At 39.4% G+C, this 23,526-nt stretch overlaps 1 protein-coding gene across 1 annotated transcript in view; it reads right to left on the bottom strand.

The window, feature by feature from the left end:
- Positions 1-23,526, bottom strand: part of RABL6 (RAB, member RAS oncogene family like 6) — a 1,129,210-nt gene that overhangs the window by 710,201 nt on the left and 395,483 nt on the right. The window contains exon 3 of the mRNA XM_044058056.1: positions 1,613-1,660. Within this exon, the coding sequence (XP_043913991.1) occupies positions 1,613-1,660 (48 nt within the window). The remainder of the gene's footprint in view (positions 1-1,612; positions 1,661-23,526) is intronic.

Raw genomic sequence — 23,526 nt, forward strand, 5'->3', positions numbered from 1 at the left:
ACCTTTGTTCATAAGATTTTTTACCAGCCCAACAACACACCAATACTCAACAACCTTATAGCACCCTATAGGAATCTTAATTCCTTACGCTCTTCCAATACACTTCTAGCTAGTACCACCAAGTCTAACAACTTAGCTGGGGACTCACTGTTCTCCAATACCGCTGGAAAACAATGGAACCTCTTGCCATCTGACCTAACCTCACTTCCATCCCTTCCTATCTTTAAACAAAGTCTTAAGAAAGACCTTAAAACTCACTGGCTATGCCCTTGCTGTTACCCAGACTGATCCTCTGGATTTCTCTGATGTTATCTCTTGACTTCCTACTTTCCTCCACTCTTTCATGTCTACTCCTCTGAATTAGTAGCACCAATAAGCTATCTCTACTACTTAGACACAATTAGCTATCTTTTCTACTTGGCTATGAATGTATCCTGAAGGTAGTATTCCTGCCATTTCTTTATACTTCCTCCTTTTTTTACTGTTACTGTTTAACCCCTTGGAAATAGTAACTGTGTGGAGTAAACTAGAATAACCAAGGATTTAAATGTATTTTAATAATGTCTTGGGGTTGCCCTAGATATTCATACTGGAAAATTATCTGTAGGTGTATTATGCATTACTGTAGTGTGTCTCATAGTCTTCCCATAATTTAAACTGTAATACCTATCTTGTTTATTATAAACATTTTTGTGTGGTGGTGGTTTATATGTGGAGCTTTTCTCCCCGGGCCTCTACTGAAAATGGAAATATATCCAGTTGGACCAGCCCAGTCAACAAATGTAAAATAAATAAAATAAAAATAAATAAATAACTGACTAATCAGTCAAACTTACTTTTGAGGGTGGGGAAACAGTCTGAAAGTGAAACAACTGATACTACTGATTTGGCTTACTAGGGGTAGTGTGCATGTTATGTGTGCATGTGTCTAAAAAGCTAAAATACATTACTGTAGCCAGAATGTCTTTCATTTTATTATAATGAAGTAAATTCAGACATGTATCCATAGTCAGAAAGCAGTTTTTTTTTTTTTTTTTTGGGGGGGGGGGTTTAAGGGGAAGCAGTCTGTAACTGACAACAGCTGTCAATCTGACTGGTTATGGGGCAGTGTATAATGTCTGTAGGTTTACAGGAAAAAGTTGAAATACTTTACTATTGGCAAGATTTATTTTAAATGATGACAATCATGAAGAAAATGGATACTTCGAGAATGGGGAACCAATCTGTACAAGCAACTGATTACCACAATCACTTGACTGCAGTTAAATGACAGCATACTGGGCTTGTAAAATACAGTGTGTGTGTGTGTGTGTGTGTGTGTGTGTGTGTGTGTGTGTGTGTGTGCGTGTGCGTGTGCGTGTGCGTGTGTGTGTGTGTGTGTGTGTGTGTGTGTGACATAAGCTGAAATATATTAGTGTGGCTAGAATTTTTCATCCAATTACAATACAAATTTCACACATTTTACCAGAGTGTCAACCTTGCCAATGTCTCATTTCACCACTGTCAACATCTACTTTTTGGAAACTCATCAACTTCTACATTTCAAGCTTCCATAACGAATTAAGCTTTGAGCATTACATTTACGTCTTAAATTGTATTTTAATGCCCTTACCTTTATCCACTATATCCCAAACTTCAACTTTAACAACGTCGTCCGTAGCTGCAAGAAGAGGAAAAATAAATATCAGCTGAAGAATAAATGTTATTTCATAACTAAATTCCTCTTTTCTCAATGCAACTGCTGTAATATACATTATGAGTAGAAAATGGCCTAGCACATCTATGCCACTTCTTGTTTCAGGAGTTTTTTTCTATGAAACAAGATATCATGGAATGAGACAGAGTTAATTTATAAACAAAGCAGCTATGGAGGCTCGGCTGATGATGAGTGTGAATGGCCAGTGGGTCACTGCTGTCTACTGCTACAAACTGAACTTGTCCCCCTTGGGACAAAAAGTCATGTGATTGTAAAAAATGTTAGTCAAGGACAGCAAACAACATACCAAGAAAACCACCTCACGGCTTGGCAAATACTGGTGGCCTGCACAATTCCAGCACTCCACTCGTGTAAACACTCAAAAGTTACAAAAGGACAAAGTACAGCTGTGTAAGTTAACGTACCATAACAATAGATGTTCAAACAGATCACTGTTACACAGTAAGCATAACTATATGTGACATATCCTGCCAAGGATATCAGGTATCCCGCCAATCTACAAAGCTTTAGCCTCCTTCTTTGTGTACCATACAGACTCTCTCAGCGCAAGACTAAATGCAGATATAAGAGGACTGTACGGGCACACCAAAACTCAAAGCTTTCTTTCTTTTTTTTATTTTTATTCAATTATCACTTGTGACATAGGCAAACATATTTTTATCAAAGTAATCAAACCATATTAACAAGTTCACATTTACAAACATTATACATCATATATATTGTTATATATCATATAATCTAAGCAACATTACATAAATTATTCAATTCCTGCCTTTTTTTATTTAAACAAGAAACATTTTTATTAAATTACCATTTATAACATAAGCAATCATACATTTATATAAATGAAAACAAACCATATTAGCATAATCCCAGCTGCAAACATTATACATCATTTGCAATCTACCCAATCATTGTCAATCAAACATTACACAGCTCATTCAAGTCCTGCCTTCTTTTAAACCTCATCCCTAGCCTGTATGTACTGTTCCCACAAATCCCATATTTTCTTAGTAATTTGCTCCTACCATTTTTTAAAGATCCCAATTCCAGTTGTTTTATCTTTGTTACTATATTCACTGCTTCTAGTACAGTTTAGTTAAGACTTTGATTTCCATTTTCTAGTAATTGCTTTTTTGGCAGCCACCATAATTAGATTCAGAAAGGCTAGGCAATTCCAATTCTGTACCATACCTCACAAAAATCATTTACCTAGTTACGCCAATTTACTAACCCAGTATCTTTGGCAGAGTAGTCTGCAGGGAATCTTTAAAGTCAGCCAACTCATTACACTCCTAGAAAATATGTTCCCAATTACCTCTTTCTTCCCCATAAATTTCCAAGCAAAAATCTTAAATAATCTAGATTTAGTTGCATATTTGGGAGACATACATGCATCACTCCATTGTTTCTTTGTGAATTGTTTATCCAGTCTCAAGCTCTAACCTGCAGTCCAAATAAATTCTTGGCATCTTCCCATTCTATTACCTTTCCATCTCTAGTTATTTGCTCCCGATACCTTGGTTTCTTTACCAGTTTTCTCCAATACATTCCCACCTCCTCCAACCCATTGTTTGTTTCCCTAATCACAGTCATCCCCATCAGCAGAATCTCCTTTCCTCCATTCCTATGTTGGCTTAGTTCTTAGAATACTTCCTGGATACTTTACTAATATAATATCCTGCGCGATTATTGTTATTCTCCTTTAAGATCTGCATCCAAAATCCCAGTCTCTCCTCTTTTCTTGAGCTTCTCTCCCTCTTTCATTATCATATCTTTCCACTTTGAATTATAAGTTTCTGCTTGTGCTATGTACAGGAGTCTTAATTGTGTAACTGTGAAATACCCCTTTAGATTGGGTAATCCTAATCCGCCTTGTTCTAATGGAAGAATCATCTTACCCCACTTGATTCTTGCTGTCTTACCCTTCCAGATAAAATCCTTCAGCTCTTTAATTAATTGCTATTTACAACTTCTCTCGTTGATAAAAATGTGGCTGACCTGTGCATAACACTAAATGGATTAAAAACATTTTAACTTCTTTTATCTTACTATCCATATCTATATAACAGAGCTTCCAATATCTCAGTTTTTGTATTAACTTTTGTTTAGTCTCTTCCCACATATCCTTAGCTGCCACACCAGAATCAATTTTAATCTATACTCCTAAATACTTAATTTTATCATATCCCCCATAAATATGCATATTACTGAACTTATTCATGTGTGGATACATACTTTACCGCTATTACCTTTGTTTTTGCTTCATTAATTCTGTGTCCCGAAAAGATTTGAAACCATCTCAAAATGTTCCACAACACTAATACCCTTTTCTGATTTTGTCAGGTATAAAATAATGTCATCTACAAATACAGCCAGCTTTTTTTGAGTACCATACCAACTATATTCTTGAATTTCTGTGTCCTTTACTTTCTTTGATAATGGTTCTAAATATAATGCAAATAAAGGGGAAAAAGCACACTCCTGCCTGGTTCTTCTGCTCAAGCAGAAGTTAACAGAGAAGACCCCACCCACTTTAATTTTCACCTTTGATCCCTTATCTATCCTCCTGATCAACCTTATTAATTTTATCGGGAAATGCATTCCCCTGTTCATAAAGCCCCAGCTTAGTTTATCAAATGCTTTCTATGCATTACAAATACAGTGGTATTTTCTTATATTCTGCTTCCATCTGGATTAATGTTCTGTTAATCTTGTCAAATACTTGCCTCCCCAACACAAAACCACACTGATCCATACTTATCAATTCTGGTATCACTTTTGCCATTACAGACATAAATACTTTATAATCATAGTTTAGTATTACAATGGGCCTGTAGGAAGCTGGCTCTGATGGGTATTTACCCCCTTGAGGTATTACAGCTACTACCATTTTCTTCCAGGATGTTGGCACTTTTCCTCCTCTTAAAATACTGTTAAACAAAACCTTCCATATCTTTCAGTTTTTTTCCCTCCTAGCTTCCAAACTTCCACAGGAAAACCATCTTTTCCTGGGGAATTTCCTATAGATTGGTTATACAGCACCATTTTTATCTTATGAGCTCCTATCCTACCTGTTCATAATGGAGCCTCATCTACTTCTAACCTAGGCATAATTATTCCATAAACACTTCCATTTGTACCTTTTCTTGATTTCTATATTTCTCTGCTTTATACAGACTTTCATAGAATTTCCTAAATATTTCTAATACCTCTACAGGATCTTGTTACCTTTCTTGTTAGAGGCTCCCTAAGCTTGAAGACCGGCCTTTCTACTTTTTGTTGCCTGAGTTGTTGTGCTATCTGCTCTAGAGTTATCAAAAATCAGTTGCTTAACAGCAATTGTTCCTAACTCATGGATATTGCTGAGGTAACCCCTTATTTTTTGTTTAGCATTCTGTAGTTGCTCCTCTTCTTGTTCTGTGAGAGTCCCCCTATTCAGCAATACTTTAACATTTGTCAGTCCCTCTAAATAATTCTTGCTACTTCTTAACCAAATCGCCCTTTATTTCCACCCTATTTTTATACTCCTTTTTAATTTTATCCCAACTCCCAAGCTATATTTTCAGAAGAACTTTCTATCTTCTCTAACAGCTCCTGAATAATTTCTAATACTCATTCCTTAAATTCTTCTTGTGAACAGATAGGTGGGAAAGCACCAGTGTCTCACTTTTATTTTATTACCCTGTGTTTTTATTTTAGTTATTACGGTGGTGGTGCTGCGGTAGCGTTGTCGCCTCACAGTTAGACGTTGCCCGTTTGAATCTCAGTTAGAGCGTCTTCTGTGCGTCGACATGCATGAATGGGCGTTCCTTCGTTGAAGGTTGTGCGTTAGGCCTGGCAAAAATCTACTGCCAATCATTAGCGGACCAGAGTTCCGCTGTGGTGACCTCTAACCAGGAAAAGCTGAAAGACACAAACAAACAGGCGCATGATCTGAAATAGTTATCGAGTGTGTATCAAGACCTTCAATTAAATGTACATGCTCCTGTGAAATGTAAATTCTGTCTAGCCTAGCTCAGTTTTTGTATAGGTTCATAGGTTCATACTAGGCTATCTGCCCTGGGGCAATTATAAGTCTAGCCCGATTCTGTATGGCTTACGCCACCCCTTGATTTGAGTATACTGTGCCCTTTTTAAGGTTTAGTTTACTGTGCCTCTGTCTAATAGTGACACAGGAGTAATCCCTGGGACAAACCTACGATCCCCCATCCACTTATCGAGATTCTTCTTGAAGAGATTCAGTGAGGTGCTCTGCCTCACATGAACTGGAATTCTATTCCAGAGCGAAGGGAGCCTCTGGGTTATGAACCTGTCCCTCCAGCAAGTTCTATTTATTTCTGCGCTGAGGTTCAAGTCCCTCGAGCGTTTGGCTCTAAGGGATTTAGATTTACTGAGGTGGAGCATGTCCATTAATTCTGGATTTGACATAGCTTTGTATGTCAGGCATAGATCGCCTCAGTAGGCGGTATGCAACTGAGTAGAGCTGGAGTTTTTTTAACCGAGCAGCATATGGCATCTGTTTGAGACCCTTGATCCTCTTGGTGAGATACTTTTGAGGTCTTTCTAATTGCTGCAGGTGTCGGGTAAGGTACATCCCAAAAGGGGCATTGTATTCTATGATGGGCCTGATGAGGGATGAATAAAGGGGCACGATTACCTCTCTTGATCTAGATGTAAAACCCTTAGTGATGAGGTGGGCTATGTAGAAGGTCTTTCTAACCACTTTGGCAATGTGGTTTTCAAAGGAGAGATTGCTATCAACTTGGGTCCCCGGGTCCCTAATAACTTTCTCTGTACTTAATGGGTTTCCGCCTATGTGGTAATTTGTGGGCACATTGTTTTTGCCAAAGGGTATGACTATACATTTTTTGGCATTTAGCTTTAAACTATGGCGCTGGCACCAGTTATCTGTCTCTGTGAGACCTTTTTGAAGGATGTTTGTATCAGCTGGAGAGTTGATTATGGCGCCCAGTTTGCAGTCGTCTGCGAACTTGGTGAGCCATAGTCCTCCCACGTTTGCCTGTACCTCGGAAAAGTATATACCGAACAAGAGTGGTCCCAGGACAGAACCCTGTGGGACGCCACTTGTGACCGGTTTTGAGTCTGACATGGCTCCAGCAACTCTCACTCTGTGGGTTCTGTCTTTGAGCCAGTTTGTGACCCATCTTGTGACATAGGGGTTTATATTTAAGCTGGATAGCTTATCTATGATGCCCGAGTGGGGTATTGTGTCAAATGCCTTTGCAAAGTCCAGATAGGCTGTGTGGACTACCTTCCCTTCATATATGGCTTTGGTGACTGTTTCAAAGAAGTCAACCAGGTTCAAAAGGCAGGATCTGCCCTTGACAAAGCCGAACTGGGTAGGATCTAGTGTCTGTAGGTCCCCAATGTCTTTGTTTATGAGCTCCATGATGATCCTCTCCATAGCCTTGCAGACTAAGCTAGTCAGGCTTATGGGGCGATAGTTTCCAGGGTCCGTAGAGGCTCCACCTTTGTGGAGTGGGACCACTGTTGCTGTACGCCATTCTGTGGGCACATATCCTGTAGCGAGGCTGAGATTGGATAGCTGTTTTATTTGAGGGATTAGTTCCTCTTGTAGTTCATGTAGGACGCAACCTGGGACGCCATCTGGTCCCATGGAAGCAGTGTTTTTTTGCTTTGGAGAGGGCAGCCTTCACCTGAGCATCTGAGATGTTTGGGAGACAGCCCTCTGCCGGGATAGATACTTGCTCTTTTGGGGGGGAGGGGGTGGAGAAGTTTGCACTGAACCTGTCTGCCAGGATATTGGCGAAGTCTGTGGGTTCAATGTATTTTTTGTCGTTTAGAATCAACTCAGAACAAGTCTGGGAGTTGCATCCCAGGTTTCTAACATAACTGAAAAAAGCCTTATGATTGTCTTTGGTGTCCTGTGCAATTTTTCTCTCGAAGCTGGCCTTGGAGGGTTTTATGAGGGATCGTAATTTTTTGCTAGTACTGATCAGAGATGCCTTCCCTATTAGGGATTTTGCTCTATCATGTAGTAACTTCCTCCTTCTGTTGTACAGTTTATTTATGGCAGGGGTCCACCAGACTGGACGCCTGCCTTTGGATGATTGGGTCTTGGTTTTGTTTGGGATAGAATGATCCATGCATTCCTGGAGATGTCCGTAGAATGCATTTATATAGGATTCTGCAGTTTGGGCTGTAGTTTCCACTGGCCCTGGGGCCTTGAAGGATTCCACTTCGGTTTTGAGAAGTGAGAAGTTCGCTTTTGAGAAGTTTTTCACAGTGGTTTTCTGGGCTGGGGGTGGGGTCGGGATGTGGACATCCAGTGAAATTAATTTATGGTCTGATCTTACCAATGAGGGATATACTTCTGGTGTGGAGCATAGAGTCCCCATGTTGGTAATGATCAGGTCTAGTATGTTGTCCCCTCTTGTGGGAGTGGTGACTATTTGTTCCATAGCATTTGAGTTTATAATTTCCAGGACTCTTTGGGGTAAGGTGCTGGGGCTTGAGTAGTGCTTCCAGTCAATGTTTGGGTAGTTGAAGTCGCCCAATATAATGGTGTTCGGAGAGATCTTCATGTTCTCCAATGTTTTCAGGAAAGCCGAATGGGATTCCTGACTTTGAGAGGGTGGTCTGTAGGATGCTATAAACTGAAAAGAGTCTTGCCCACTGTTAGTTGCACATGGATGGTGTCCGATACTTCGTGCAATGCCACTAACCTGGAGGTGTGGATATCCTTGATAAATATGGAAACTTCCCCTCCTTTTGTGGTTTGGTCCGGGTTTTGGGGCCGAAAAGCATGATATGAGGTATAGCCTGGTAGTGCTGGGGTACTCTCTGGAGCCTTGAACCAGGTTTCTGTCACTGCACAGATATCGATGTTCTCCATACTAAGGAGAGCTTCGAGTGCGTGCATCATGAGGTTAAAACTTCTGGCGTTTAGCAGCATTACCCTTAGTTTCTTGTTCCTTGTGCTGTCTATGGGGGTGGGTTTGACTTTTGAGCCTTGCCTAAAAAAGGCACTATGGGGGTGGCAAGAGCCTTTGCCAATACCCGAAAGCCCAGTGGTGATAGGTGCAAGCCGTCCCTAGCGAAGCAACGTGGCTTGTCGAGCATGTCATCCCAGGCTGACAGACACTGGATCCCCTTTGAATGACACCAAAATTTTAGCCAATTGTTAAAATTGATCATTTTGTCTTTGTACTGTGGCATCGTTCTAGGTGAGGGTAAGATGCTGTTCAAGGTCAGGGTCATACCAGCCTGGGCTACATGATCAGAGAGCTCCTGTAGGTCTCTTTTCATGTAGTCCAGGGAGGTATGTTACAGGTCATTCACACCAGCATGTACAATGACTGAGTCATATTTGTATTTGCTTTGGAGTGACCTGAGTGCTTGCGTCATGTGTCGGATCCTAGCACCCGACAGGCAGCTCACTGTGACCTTCTCTTTATTCAGCCTGGTGAGCGGGTGTCAGTGTGTCTGACAATAGAGTCACCTATAACAAGAGTATCAGGTGTGTTATTCAGCCTTAAGGGCTGTGGCTGCTTGGCACACTGACTTTGTGGGTTATGTGTTGTGTGTGTTTTATTTTGAGGTAGCGTTTGCTTGGATGTCTGCTTTGGAGGTCTCTGTTGCTTAGGTAGATTTTTATTTAGAGCCTCCGAGTATATTTTTGTGTATTTATGTGTTTGGTTTGCTGATGTGGTGGGACTATGTGATACTGGAATTGTGTTGTGTGAGGTTACCTTCTCCTCCTGACTGGTTACACCAGTTTTGAGATGAGAGAGCTCAGCCTCCAGTTTGGCTAAATAGTTGCATCTCTCACATATATTTGAACCTGTTTGGAGGAGGAGAGGGTTGTCCGTGTACATGAGACAGTTGTAACATTGCCTCAAAATTCCCAGATTCACCAGCTGGACTGGAGAGGAAACCATTGACTGACCTTTGGACATGCTAGAGTAATAGGGAAACTGAATTTAAGACGGACCAATAGAGGACAGGGTAATCGTAGAGAGTATAAGAGTAAGTAGTGCTTATGGTTTAATAGTGCTACCTTGTAGGATTACTTAATTGGACCAGTGAAGGGCCTTAGAATGAGAATATGGTGTTTAAATTGAGAGATAGAGCAGTTCTAAGGGAAAAAGTGAAGAGCAGACTTTGTGGAGCCAGGAATAGTTTAAACCCAATTAGGTGGCGCTGCCCGCAAAACCACGCAAAAGAGGGTTTTAAGAGAGGAAGATGAAGGAGTTTTGGAATTGACCCAGAATGGCCAATAAAACTACAGTTTCAAGTCAGTAACAACTCCCACAGGGGCAGGCAGGCTGCTCAATGTTTTTCACTGCCACTGATCAACAGAGAGACTTTCTTTTAGCCCAAGCAAAAAATGGCCTCACAGAAACTTACAAACAGTTCAAGAACAGCAAGCCTGTAACTGAACTTTTTTAAATCTCAGGAAAGTGGGAAAAAAGCAAGATTTTTTTTTTTTTGTTTTTTCAGAGATAGCAGAGGTTAACAAGTATCAACAAGTTATAACAGTGCAGTAAATGACCCCACACAAGAGTGCTACGCCAAAGACAGATAAAATGCAAGTTTTGAGAAAAAAACGATTTTAAAAATAAGTGCAAACAGGAAATTCAGTAAACAGCTCTAGGTTGTGCTCTAAATACAGTTACTAATGCAGAAATCAAATTTAACAAGCCAGAAAATGCTCAAAATAGGCGGCTATGCAGAAAAACTTAGCAAATAAACAGAGGAAAAATACTTAAAGTCTCAAAAGTGGCTCCTTTCTTCTCTCAGCGTTTTCTCCTCTTGGTGGGTGCTTCACCAACAGCCAACAAGCCTGAAAAGACGCCAAAACCATGAGGCAACCAGGTTTTAAGAGAGGAAGATGAAGGAGTTTTTGAATTGACCCAGAATGGCCAATAAAACTACAGTTTCAAGTCAGTAACCATTTCCACAGGGGCAGGCAGGCTGCTCAATGTTTTTCACTGCCACTGATCAACAGAGAGACTTTCCTTTAGCCCAAGCAAAAAATGGCCTCACAGAAACTTAAACAGTTCAAGAACAGCAAGCCTGTAACTGAACTTTTTTAAATCTCAGAAAAGTGGGAAAAAAGCAAGATTTATTTATTTTTTTTTTTTTCAGAGATAGCAGAGGTTAACAAGTATCAACAAGTTATAAGGTGGTCCACAAAGCCTACCTGGACCTCGCAAAAGCCTTCGATACAATACCCCACTCGGGCATTATAGATAAGCTCACCAGCTTAAATATAAACCCCTATGTCACTAGATGGATTGCAAACTGGCTCAAGGACAGAACCCACATGGTTAGAATTGCTGGAGCCATGTCAGACTCCAAACCAGTTACAAGTGGTGTCCCACAAGGCTCAGTCCTGGGACCTCTCTTGTTCGGTATATATTTCTCGGAGGTACAGGCCAACACGGAAGGACTGTGGCTGACCACGTTCGCAGATGACTGCAAACTGGGCACCATAATCGACTCTCCAGCCGACACAAGCATCCTCCAAAAGGGCCTCATAGAAACAAACAACTGGTGCCAGAGCCAAGGCCTCAAGCTAAATGCCAAAAAGTGTATAGTCATCCCCTTTGGCAAAAACAAAGTGCCTACAAATTACCACATAGGTGGTAATCCATTAAGTACAGAAGAAGTAATTAGGGACCTGGGGACCCAAGTTGATAGCAATCTCTCATTTGACAACCACGTGGCCAAAGTGGTTAGAAAAACATTTTATATAGCCCACCTAATCATGAAGGGATTCACATCTAGATCAGGGGAGGTCATCGTGCCTCTTTACTCATCCCTCATCAGGCCCATAATTGAGTACAATGCCCCTTTTGGGATGTACCTTACCAGACACCTGCAGCAACTGGAAAGACCCCAAAAGTACCTCACCAAGAGGATCAAAGGGCTCAAACAGATGCCATATGCTGCCCGGTTAAAGAAACTCCAGCTCTACTCAGTGGCATACCACCTGTTCAGAGGCGATCTGTGCCTGACGTATAAAGCCATGTCCTACCCGGAATTAATGGACATGCTGCACCTCAGAAAATTCAAATCCCATCGAGCTATGCACTCGAGAGACTTGAACCTCAGCACTGAAATAAATAGGACATGCTGGAGGGACAGATTCATAACCCAGAGGCTCCCTTCACTTTGGAATAAAATCCCAGTCCAGGTTAGGCAGAGTCCCTCATCGACTCTCTTCAAGAGGAATCTTGATGAGTGGATGGGAGATCGTAGGTTTACCCTGGGTATCACTTCTGTGTCACTGTTAGACAGAGGCACAGTATACTAACCTCGAAAAAGGGCATATCAAAATAAATTTAAAATGGGTGGCGAAAGCCAAACACATTCTGGCTAGGCTTATAAATGCCCTAGGGCAGATAGCCTAGTATGAACCTATGAACCTATAACAGTGCAGTAAATGACCCCACACAAGAGTGCTAGGCCAAAGACAGATAAAATGCAAGTTTTGAGAAAAAAACTATTTTAAAAATAAGTGCAAACAGGAAATTCAGTAAACAGCTCTAGGTTGTGCTCTAAATACAGTTACTAATGCAGAAATCAAATTTAACAAGCCAGAAAATGCTCAAAATAGGTGGCTATGCAGAAAAACTTAGCAAATAAACAGAGGAAAAATACTTAAAGTCTCAAAAGTGGTTCCTTTCTTCTCTCAGCGTTTTCTCCTCTTGGTGGGTGCTTCACCAACAGCCAACAAGCCTGAAAAGATGCCAAAACCATGAGGCAACCACGTTTTAAGAGAGGAAGATGAAGGAGTTTTGGAATTGACCCAGAATGGCCAATAAAACTACAGTTTCAAGTCAGTAACCACTCCCACAGGGGCAGGCAGGCTGCTCAATGTTTTTCACTGCCACTGATCAACAGAGAGGACTTTCCTTTAGCCCAAGCAAAAAATGGCCTCACAGAAACTTACAAACAGTTCAAGAACAGCAAGCCTGTAACTGAACTTTTTTAAATCTCAGAAAAGTGGGAAAAAAGCAAGATTTTATTTTTTGTTTTTTTGTTTTTTCAGAGATAGCAGAGGTTAACAAGTATCAACAAGTTATAACAGTGCAGCAAATGACCCCACACAAGAGTGCTAGGCCAAAGACAGATAAAATGCAAGTTTTGAGAAAAAACGATTTAAAAAATAAGTGCAAACAGGAAATTCAGTAAACAGCTCTAGGCTGTGCTCTAAATACAGTTACTAATGCAGAAATCAAATTTAACAAGCCAGAAAATGCTCAAAATAGGCGGCTATGCAGAAAAACTTAGCAAATAAACAGAGGAAAAATACTTAAAGTCTCAAAAGTGGCTCCTTTCTTCTCTCAGCGTTTTCTCCTCTTGGTGGGTGCTTCACCAACAGCCAACAAGCCTGAAAAGATGCCAAAACCATGAGGCAACCAGGTTTTAAGAGAAGAAGATGAAGGAGTTACTATAAAAAGCCTGTGCTTCTACAAAGTGCTGTCTGGATTAATCTTACCGTTACAGCTCTCCCACCTGGGAAAACACCTGAATGCTTTCACAGAACATTATCTCCTGGTCAATTTCTCTTTATCACATTGTCTCCATGGAGATATTAGGACCAGATACATAATTGCTGCAAAGCATATATTTATTTGCTAGACAAAAGCCTTATAATATTCAATATTCTTTTACATCTACTTGCTTCATCTTAAACTTCTTACTAGATCAAGCTAAGGGCCTTAACCCAGTCATTCCCCCATGTACAGAGTATCCTGGGGAATAATATTTAAATTCACGCTGAATTGCTAGTATTGAATTCACATCTTCCATGCCAAATATTTTCATAAATTATTTCAAAAATCTGCCCTCCTCTGTTATACTTTCACTTCTGCCCCCCCCCCCGACACATCTTTACTGTTGCAAATCGAATCCCAGTAAATACCTATAAGTCTCAGAATATTCGTAAGCTCCATTATAACAGTTTTAGGTGGAATATAAATACATGCTAATGTAAACCTCCACTCTTGCAAGTAGCCCTTTAGTACTACAAATCTACCATTATCTTTTGTATCCTCTTCTATTACTATTGGAGCTCCTCTTCAAATTAATATAAGTACTTCTCTTTTCCGCTGTCCCAGGTATTTTGCTGAATAACCACTCTGAAAAACCCTTCTTTATCAAATTCACATGTTCAGTTCTTTCCAAGTGTATCTCATGTAGCACAGCTATTTGCACTCTACATTTTAACAGAGTTCACTACTCTTTCTTTTCTGTATTTATCTGTGACACCATTGACATTTAAAGATGTTACAGAAAACATTGTATTAAAAAGTTATTATTCCCACCTTTTATGTATAACAGCTTTTTTGTTAAATGTCTAGTTCCAGCTTTAGTGTTACATGAATACACTCTTTGACAGGTTGAGCTTCTATACAGGTGTTTCTCATCATACCATTTGAGTCTATGTTACACTTAACAAAACCGTTTGTTTTATTGAAAGTCCTAAAAAAACCCACCCCTAAAACCTATTAACTTAATACTAACAAACACAACTATGTACATCTTCAAATATTGGAGTTTTACCATCCTAATAGGAACAAATGTCCCAAACTTGACAGCGAAACTCACAGACTTGTGTTAACCTAAAAGAAATGTTATATACATGCTAAGATGCATGTTGCAGCCTGTGCTTCTACAAAGTGCTGTCTGGATTAATCTTACTGTTACAGCTCTCCCACCTAGGAAAACACCTGAATGCTTTCAGAGAACATTATCTCCTGGTCAATTTCTCTATCACATTGTCTCCATGGAGATATTAGGACCAGATACATAATTGCTGCAAAGCATATATTTATTTGCTAGACAAAAGCCTTATAATATTCAATATTCTTTTACATCTACTTGCTTCATCTTAAACTTCTTACTAGATCAAGCTAAGGGCCTTAACCCAGTCATTCCCCCATGCAAAAAATGAGAAAAAGTTCATTAAATATTTTAGTCATGCTCTTTTAACCAGACTTTTTTTTAAAACATTGCAGTGCTTACATTTCTTAAAACTGAACAAGGAAAAAGAGAGAAGGGAGGCAGGAAAAAAAAACATGAGTAACTGTTTACAGTAGTATCCCTATTACACTCAAACACAACTGAGAAAACATTACTTTATAGCATGCAAAGAAATCTGTACACTATAAAAACAGTACTATTAGGAAAAAAAATTGTTTTACTTACAGTTAACTTTCTACCTCCTTTTCCCCACCCCTAAGTACTTTTCCAAACACTAATGACATGAACTACAGCATATACTTTAGAGCCCTCACAAGTCCAACAATGTCTAAAAAAGTCCAATATTTCCAGATTATGTTTTGTCTTGTCATATTCCCAAATATAAGTATTTCTTTTTTTAATCTCACATTTGTCAATTTTCAAGTTACAGGTTTTATTCCTTTCATCTCTATCTCCCAAATCCTGTCTTTGCATCATTTCCAACCTGCTCTCAATTCTTCTAGTCAATTAAATGTTTCACTGGCACAGTCTCTCTGTTGTCTTTATCACCAAACGAACAAGAAACAGAGTTTCCTTCTGTTTCACAGCTCACTTTTTGTTGGACAAACTTATGTATTTCCTCCTTAGGGTGGACTTCATCAAGAAATGATTTTGCCCCTCCAGTGAAGAATATTTTGAAGATAACCGAGTACAGCAGTTTGAATCTCATGCCTGCTTCTCAACATTCCCTGAACAGCAGAATTAATTTACTCCTCTTCTTCCTGGTATACAATGAGTAATCATTCTTCACAAACACTCTGCTGTCTTCCACTTTTAGTACTTTGTTCTTCTGCAACAATTTTGTCAGAATCAACTCCTTCTGCTAGTATGATTGCATCTTTACTATTAAAGGTCTTGGATGCTTTCTTATAGACAGGTTTGGAGCATATACATGATGTGCCCTTTCAATTAACTCCTGGTGAAGAACACCAGTCCAGTTGCTTATTTGTGCTTTCATAAAATTAATACAGTCTGTTCTTTCCAGCTTCTCTGGTACAACTGAAAATCTCAGGTTTTCAATATGTGCTCTGTCCTCTAATTCTATTATTTTCTGAAACATTTCTTCTTGAGTAGTTTCATATTCAGCCAGTCCTTTCTTCATTTTGACTGATTTTTACAGTTTCATCACTTCATCTGAATATCTGTTTAAAGCTTTTTCCACTTTTCCAGCCTTTCATTCATTGAGTGGATGTATTCCATCAGTGTTTCATTTATTTTAAACAGGTCTGTGTCCAGTCATCTTATGTCTTCATTTAAGTTCCTGGAAGTCATGTCTGGAGTCTGCACTGCTCTGTGCTGAACAGCTGCAGTGCTTTTCCCAGTCAGTTTTTTTCCTCACCCTTTGTGGCCAATTTTCCTTCAGAAGCTCTGTATTTCTTTTTTTCCTGGTATCCAGGGAGTACACTTACTAGCCATTTACTGAAATTTACCAGAAACACAAAAGTCCACTGGCCTTCTCTGCCGAGTTTCTGTTTTCACACTGGGAGAGCTAGAAGTAAGCGGTTACTCAATGTGCGGCCATCTTGGAAGTCCCCAAAACTCACAGTTTTCCTGACAAAAAGGAAGGCTAAATGGGTTCATAGGTACACAGGAAGTTACTACAATATTGGCCCTAGGCCCTTTATAAGCCTAACCATGTTATACATGTGTTCCCTGATTGATCAAGTTGCATGGTCTATATTTGCAGCATGAGTCTATGACTACCCTTATCCAAGAGGGCCATAGGTGACACCCCCGGGAAATATTTATGGTCTCCCTTCCAGTTGTCCAAGTTATGCTTAAATAGAGTCATTGAGGAGCTTTGTTTTATGTGAATTGGGGGTTTGTTCCAGAGGAGTGGCAATCTCTGGAAGATGCATCTCTCTCTCCAGCAAGTCCTATTAATGTCTCAGGCTAGGTTAAGATTCCTAGAGTGAGTGAATCTCGTCTCATATGACTTGCGGATGTGCAGCATTTCCATTAGGGCAGGGTCCAAGACTGCTCTGTAGGCCAGGCACAAGTCACCTCTCAGCAGCCTATAAGATACAGAGCAGAGTGACATGGCCTTCAGTCTGTCCATGTAGGTCATATGTTGAAGGCCCTTAATTTTCTTGGTGAAAAACCTCTGAGGTCTTTCCAGCTGCTATTGGCGTCTGGTGAGGTACATACAGAAGGGAGTGTTGTACTCGATTAGTGGTCTGATGAGGGATGAGTACAGGAGAGTAATAACATCCTTAGCTCTGGATGTGATCCCCTTACTCTTGTGTCATAGCAGGACAGAAAAGGAGTAAATGACGCTCTGTCCCAGCAAGGGAAGGTGCAAGAAAAAGGAGAACCGAGGGAGAGGGCTAGTACTGCAATAGTGATCTATTCAAATATCTGCTGTTATGATAAGTAAACTTACACAACTGTACTAGGTTCTTCATTGGATCACTGTTACAGCAGCCATAACTATATGGTACAATTGCCAACATTCAGAAAGGATGGATGGAGAAGGGCCAGAGTTTAGGATTTCCTGGAGAACAGCTCTAGCAAAAGTAAATAGCATATCACAGCCACTTAGAAATGGTTTTCTTAGATGCAGGCTGTCCTTTTATCTTACCAACAAAGGAAACAAAAAGTCGAAAAGATTTTCTAAAATTTTAAGGTTAGTCAAGTAAAATTTTAGCTGTCTGTGAACATTCAAAGTTTGGAGAATTATTTCTCCCCAATTTTTTTGTTCAAAATATACAGGGAAATAACTGTTCTGGTTTAGTGTAAATTTAGAAACAACCTTGAACATGAAGAAAGGGTTGGTCCTAAGACTCATCCTGTCCCTGTGGAAGGCCAAAAAAGGTTTATTAGATATAAGGGACTGTAATTCAGATACCCATGTATCAGAAGTCAAAGCAACGAGCAAAAGTGTTCCAAGTTAGAAATTTCAGAGAAGAGCTGGCTGCAGGTTCAAAAGGATACAGAGTTTACTTCTCCAGAACAAACTTTAGATCCCTGGAAGATGCAATGTTTACTACATGGCCTAATATATAATACACCTTTCAAAAATTATTTGATCAGAAAAAAAAAAAAAAAAAAAAGGATCCAATTGCAGACAAACAGAAATGGCCAAAAGCTGTACCATGACAGAGGTGTTCTCTAAGTTTGAAGTGAGATATTCACACAGGTATTGAGAAAGCAAAACTGACCAATACAAAAAGTGCAGCGCCAAAGCTATTTGAAGAGAAATTCAGGCAAAGGAATCCAGACATGGAAAACTTTACTATACAAAAAGTAAGAAGACAGAGGAAAAGCAGGAAAGGAGATTAGTAATGGAGAAGTTAAATAAATAGAAACTGAGGTTATGGAGTACCTGCAAAGTGAAGGATTTAGTGTAGAAAATCTAATTCAGAAAGCAACACAACAGGATAGAGTAATGGATATCCAAATTAAGAGGAAACCAGTGGAACAGGAAGCAATTGGTCAGGTACCATATGAATATATTTTGGAGCCTTCCACAGGAAACCAGTATAAACATTCACTTCAAGCTAGACAGCAAGAGAAGGAACAGGAAACTGTGGAAACGATGATGCAGTCAATGCTGAGCAGTGATAGGCCAGCGAGTTCCCATATGACAGAGCAACAAATGGCACAAGATGAAACTGAAGAGAATGTGCCACAGAAAGATGCTATAGAATCTTCCATAGAATGCCCGCAGGAACTAGAAAACAAGGGATGTGCCCTCAGTTTGGAAGAAAATGAGCTAAGAGAAGAGTTGCTTAATTTAATAGACATAAGACAGCTATAGCAAGAGCAATGAAAGAAATAGATTGTAGAAAGTTAATAAAACCCAAAAAGTCAGACGTCTGATAAAACAAATGAACTCTAATTAGGACTGTTCATAGAGATCCATGCGATATAATAGAAGTAAACAGGATATATTACTGTGCAATTAAATTAATATCCAATAAAGTTCTACCACAAGAACACAGGGTAGTGAGGGAAAGGAAGGGAAGCAATCAGGTAGTGAGGGAAAGGAAGGGAAGCAATCTTAAACCATCATGGAAATATCAAATAGAGAAAACTATAAAGCAGTTAAGGCAAGAAGTGTCACTGTTAAAAGACTATAGAAGAGAGAACAGATCAACAAAAATACTAAGAAAGACAGACGCGATGAAAGCAATGCACAGTATTAGAACAAACCAGGCTCTATCATGCACTATCGCGAATAACAAACTAAAAATTTCAGCACAGGTGGAAAAACTTAGAAGATATGAAGATAAATGTAAAGGAAAAGTACAAAATAAGCAATTTATTGATGACCCAAAAAAGTTTTAAAGAGAACTGGGAAATACAGTAAAAGGAATTGAAAGACCGCCAAAAACCAATAGATACATTTTGGAGAAGTATCTATGAAGATCCTGTGGAACATAACAAAGATGCTAAATGGACAGAAGAAGCTAAAGAAAGAATAAGAGGTTTAACGGTACAGGACATGAAATGGGATGAAAGTAACAGCCAGAGAGATTGAAACAAAGTTAAGAAAAGCCTCTAATTGGAAAACTCCAGGCCCAGATGCAGCATCTAACTTTTGGTTGAAAGTATTAACATCTTAGCACAATGGTTTAGCCATGAGTAAGAACTATTTATATGCGCAACCTGAACAGACACCAACCTGGTTAAGACTGAACCCGCAAGCTACCCTAAAAATTATAAATAAATAACTTGCCTTACAACAACTTATAAATTATACATGGGAAATTGATGCTGACAGAGTTTATAGTCATTTAGAAGAAAACTCAATTATGGCAGTAGAACAAAACGGCAATAAAATAAAGTTATATGGAACAAAGGATCATTTGTTGTTAAATAAAGTCATAGTGGAGAACTGTAAAATGAGGAAGAATCTAGGTATGGCATGGATTGACTACAAAAAAGCATTTGATAGTATCCCACATTCATGGATAAAAGAGTGCTTAAAAATTATAAGATACACCCCCACACTAGTCAACTACATTACATTGACCATGAAACAGTGGCAGACCACTTTGCAATTAAGCCATGATAAAGGACAAATTATTATCCCAGGGATAAAAAATTAAAAGAGGGATACTACAGGGTGACGCTGTCAATGCTGCTGTTCTGCCTTGCTCTTAACCCATTAAGCTGTCTGCTTAACAGCTTAGGCCATGGCTATAATCTGGCTCCTACAAAACAACAAAGTGTACAGATGTCTCATCTTCTCTTTGTCGATGATTTAAAACTGTACAGCTCATCAGATGACAACTGAAAGCATACAAGTTGACAAAACTTTTTCAGATGATACAAGAATGTCATTTGGTCTTGATAAATGTGCAAAAGCAACCTTTAAAGCAGGGAAACTTGTACATCAGGAAAACAACAGTTTGGGACAAGAATGGGATATAAAAGAACTTGACCATGGAGGAGTGTATAAATATTTGGGAAGTGATGAGGGATCAACAATAAAACAGAAACAAATGCATATAAAATTTAGTAAGGAATACTTCAGAAGACTTGAATTAATTCTGAAAACAGCACTGACATCTAGGAACAAAATCCAAGCTACAAACCAATTTGCTCTTCCTGTCCTAACGTAGCAGTTTTGTAGTGATTGACTGGCCCCAAAATGTGTTGGATAGATTAGATAGGAAAACAAGAAGGATGTTTCATGCTCACCAAATAATTTATAAAAATCAGTGAATATCAAGATTATATATTCCCCATTCCGAAGGAGGGATTGGCCTCCTTGAAATTGATTATATGTACAGATCTGCAGTCATGGGACACACATATCTGCTGACCTCACAAGACCCAAATGTAGTGAAAGTTTTGAAACATGAGGAGAATAAATCTAAGATGACTTCTTTGCTTAATCTAGCATAAGCTAATCGGCTTCTAGCAGGAATGGAAATCAAACCAGTAGTAGATAAAAATCAGGCAGCAACTGAATGTGCCAAACAACAAAAGAAAGAATGTAATGTGAAGCATCAGATGAGAAGACAAGAAATGTGGAAAAAACAGAAATATAGTTGAAAGTAAAGAAAACTTCTGGAAGAACCTCATGTTGATCAAGAACGAATGCAGGAATGGTTAAGGAGAAGAGAACTCAAACCCAGAGATGAAAGGTTAATATTGGCGGCCCAAGACGTGGGCTGCATACACATTGATGTATAAAGTCCAATGAACATGTGGGAGAAACAAACAAATGTAGGTTTTGTAAAACCGAATTGGAAACAGTTGCACACCTCATTGCTGGTTGTGATATACGAATGGCAGAAGGACTGTAAAATGAAAGACATAATAATGTGGCGAGACTGTTGCACTGAGGATTGTGCAAACATTATGGTACTGAAGTGGCTGAAAAACACTGGAATCATGAGCCACAAAGCATCATAGAAAATGAAGACGTCTACATCACATGGGATCATCCATTACCAACAGTTCAAAAGACAGAGGCTAGAAAACCAGATATAGTGGTCCAAGAAAAGAAGACAAGAGTAACATTCATCATTGAATTTGCCACACCCAGTGACTACAGTGTCTTGTGTACAGAGAGACACAAAGTTATAAAATATCACAATCTGCCGGCAGAAACAAGAGCAATATGGAAGAAAGATACCCAGACTGTTCCAACAGTAGTAGGAGCAATGGGTCTTATAAAGAAGAATTTACAATCATATTTAGATATGCTGCCAATACATGTAACTCCATACGAACTGCAAAAGGAGTCATTACTGGGCACATTGCAGGTGCTGCAAAGAGCATTACTGGATGACATAAAAGACTGAAACAATACTACTTTCATAAACTTTAATCTTACTTTGACCTAGAAATGAAGTCCATTCCTGTCATGGTATTAGAAACCCAAAAGACTTGGAGAAATTTAAAAAAGTACTGAAGAACCAGCGATGGTCCCACTTCGAAATTATCATGTTCTCTATTGTGGCACCAAGCAGAACATCTTTTCCATTTGGAGAAGTAGGATTTTCTAGTATCAGGTTTCCTTGCCTCCTTCAATACCTGCTGCACATTCTCAGAAAAAAAGTGTCTAAATGGGGAAAAAAAACAGAAAAAAACAAAAACTACCATCCAAGCAGTCAGAGTTAGGGAGGATGAGGGGGGTCCTTTGCCTGTCTAATAAAGTTCACTCTGTGAAGGAAGTTTTGGTAATTGCCCTTGGCCAGATGTATGAGAAGGAAGGACCACTGTTGCCTGGGCCAAAAGATATTCATGAAAAGCATCTCTGGCAAGTCCCTCTTGATCTTTAGAAGGACTCTGAATATCAGTGAAAAAGGGGGAAGGTTTAAAGGAGCACTTCCATCCAGGAGAATGAGAAAGCATCTGTTTTTCAGGCCTTTTTGCAAGAAGCCGGGAACAGAAGTGATTTAGTAGTCTGTTGAGATGGTAGCAAAAAGATCTATCCTAAAGGTGGACAATATTCTGGAAGACCTTTTGGTATAGCAGCCACTTGTGATGGTCCATCTTAGATCCACTCACAGAGTCTGCAACAGAGTTCTGCTTGACAGAATGTACACTGCATGCAAAGTTAGATTGTGCTAAACTGTCAAATCGCAGGTAATCATGGCTAGTCTGCAAAGGAGATAGGACCTCATCCCACGGTTTGTTTCTGTACCACATCACTGCGGTGGTTTCTATGATCACTAACAGTGGCCTAGGTGTTCACTGGTGTTTAGAACTCTTAACAGTTTTTATCAGGGCTGTCATTTCCTTGAAATTTGTGTGCTTGTGTTTGAAATTAGGCTCCTAAATGCCCTGAACATTGACTCGTTTGAGACACTGCCCCTATATGCCAAGGCTGAGGCATGTATGGTAACAGAGAGGGAATAGGGGCAGATAGGGTAAAATCTAAGTTTAAAAGGACTCAACTGGCCCACCAATTGAGTTTTTTTCCAGTAAAATGGAGAAAAGGAATTAGAAAGGATACGGGATTTGGAAGTTGGGACACAATGCATTTGAGGAGTCAATGAATTTTACTCACAAGGAGTCTGGTAAATGGAACTATTAGTTAGTAGATGAGGCCAAAAAGTTTAAAATTCTCAAAAATTCTTTTGTTGTTTACATGTTTGGATGGGACAGATGTAAAAAGTGGTAATGGCAAGAAAGTGATTTCCCTGGGGTAGGAAAGCTGTTAGAAATGTGCATATCAGACAACCTGGGAAGTGTATTCTGTGGCAAGAGGTCAAGGATGACTTTTTCAAATTTAGATCGAAGCCAAGGTTTCTGAACAGATGTATAGTAAAACAAAGAAATGCCAGAGTGCCTTGGATGAACGATGCTGAAATGAAGCACCCATCCAAGCAGCAGTACATCTGAAACCCTTCAAAAGGCTATGACTTGAAATCTGCAAAAGGCTACACTTGAAATGGGAAGGCTTATCAAGGACGGTTGATTATCAAAATAAATAAAAGATTTTTTGACATGTGTTTGGCAATTTACTGCTCTGAAAGCAAAAATGGATGATGCATAGGCTTTCTTGTCAAATCTGTGAAAGACAAGACTATCCTTATCCCATGAGACAGGACTGGTCTTAAAAAAGTATTTAGAATTCATAGTATCTTTTTTTGTGACTCTGATACCTCCTTTCCTTCCTGCTTAAAAAAAAAAAAAACTTTCATTTTGGAGATGGTGTCTCCAAATGAGATTTCTTCATTAGGAGGATCTGAGGACATAAAAAATTATTAAGATCACCGCCAACTGCTCCAACAGTCAGGGCAAACTGACCAATAATGCAAACAAATGGCTGGAAAATAATATATAAACAAGGAGATAAAACAGTCTGGGAGATCCAAATCAAT

This window comes from Protopterus annectens, chromosome 16.part0 (genome assembly GCF_019279795.1).
Source record: "Protopterus annectens isolate FY-2018-M chromosome 16.part0, PAN1.0, whole genome shotgun sequence".
NCBI lineage: Eukaryota > Metazoa > Chordata > Ceratodontiformes > Protopteridae > Protopterus > Protopterus annectens.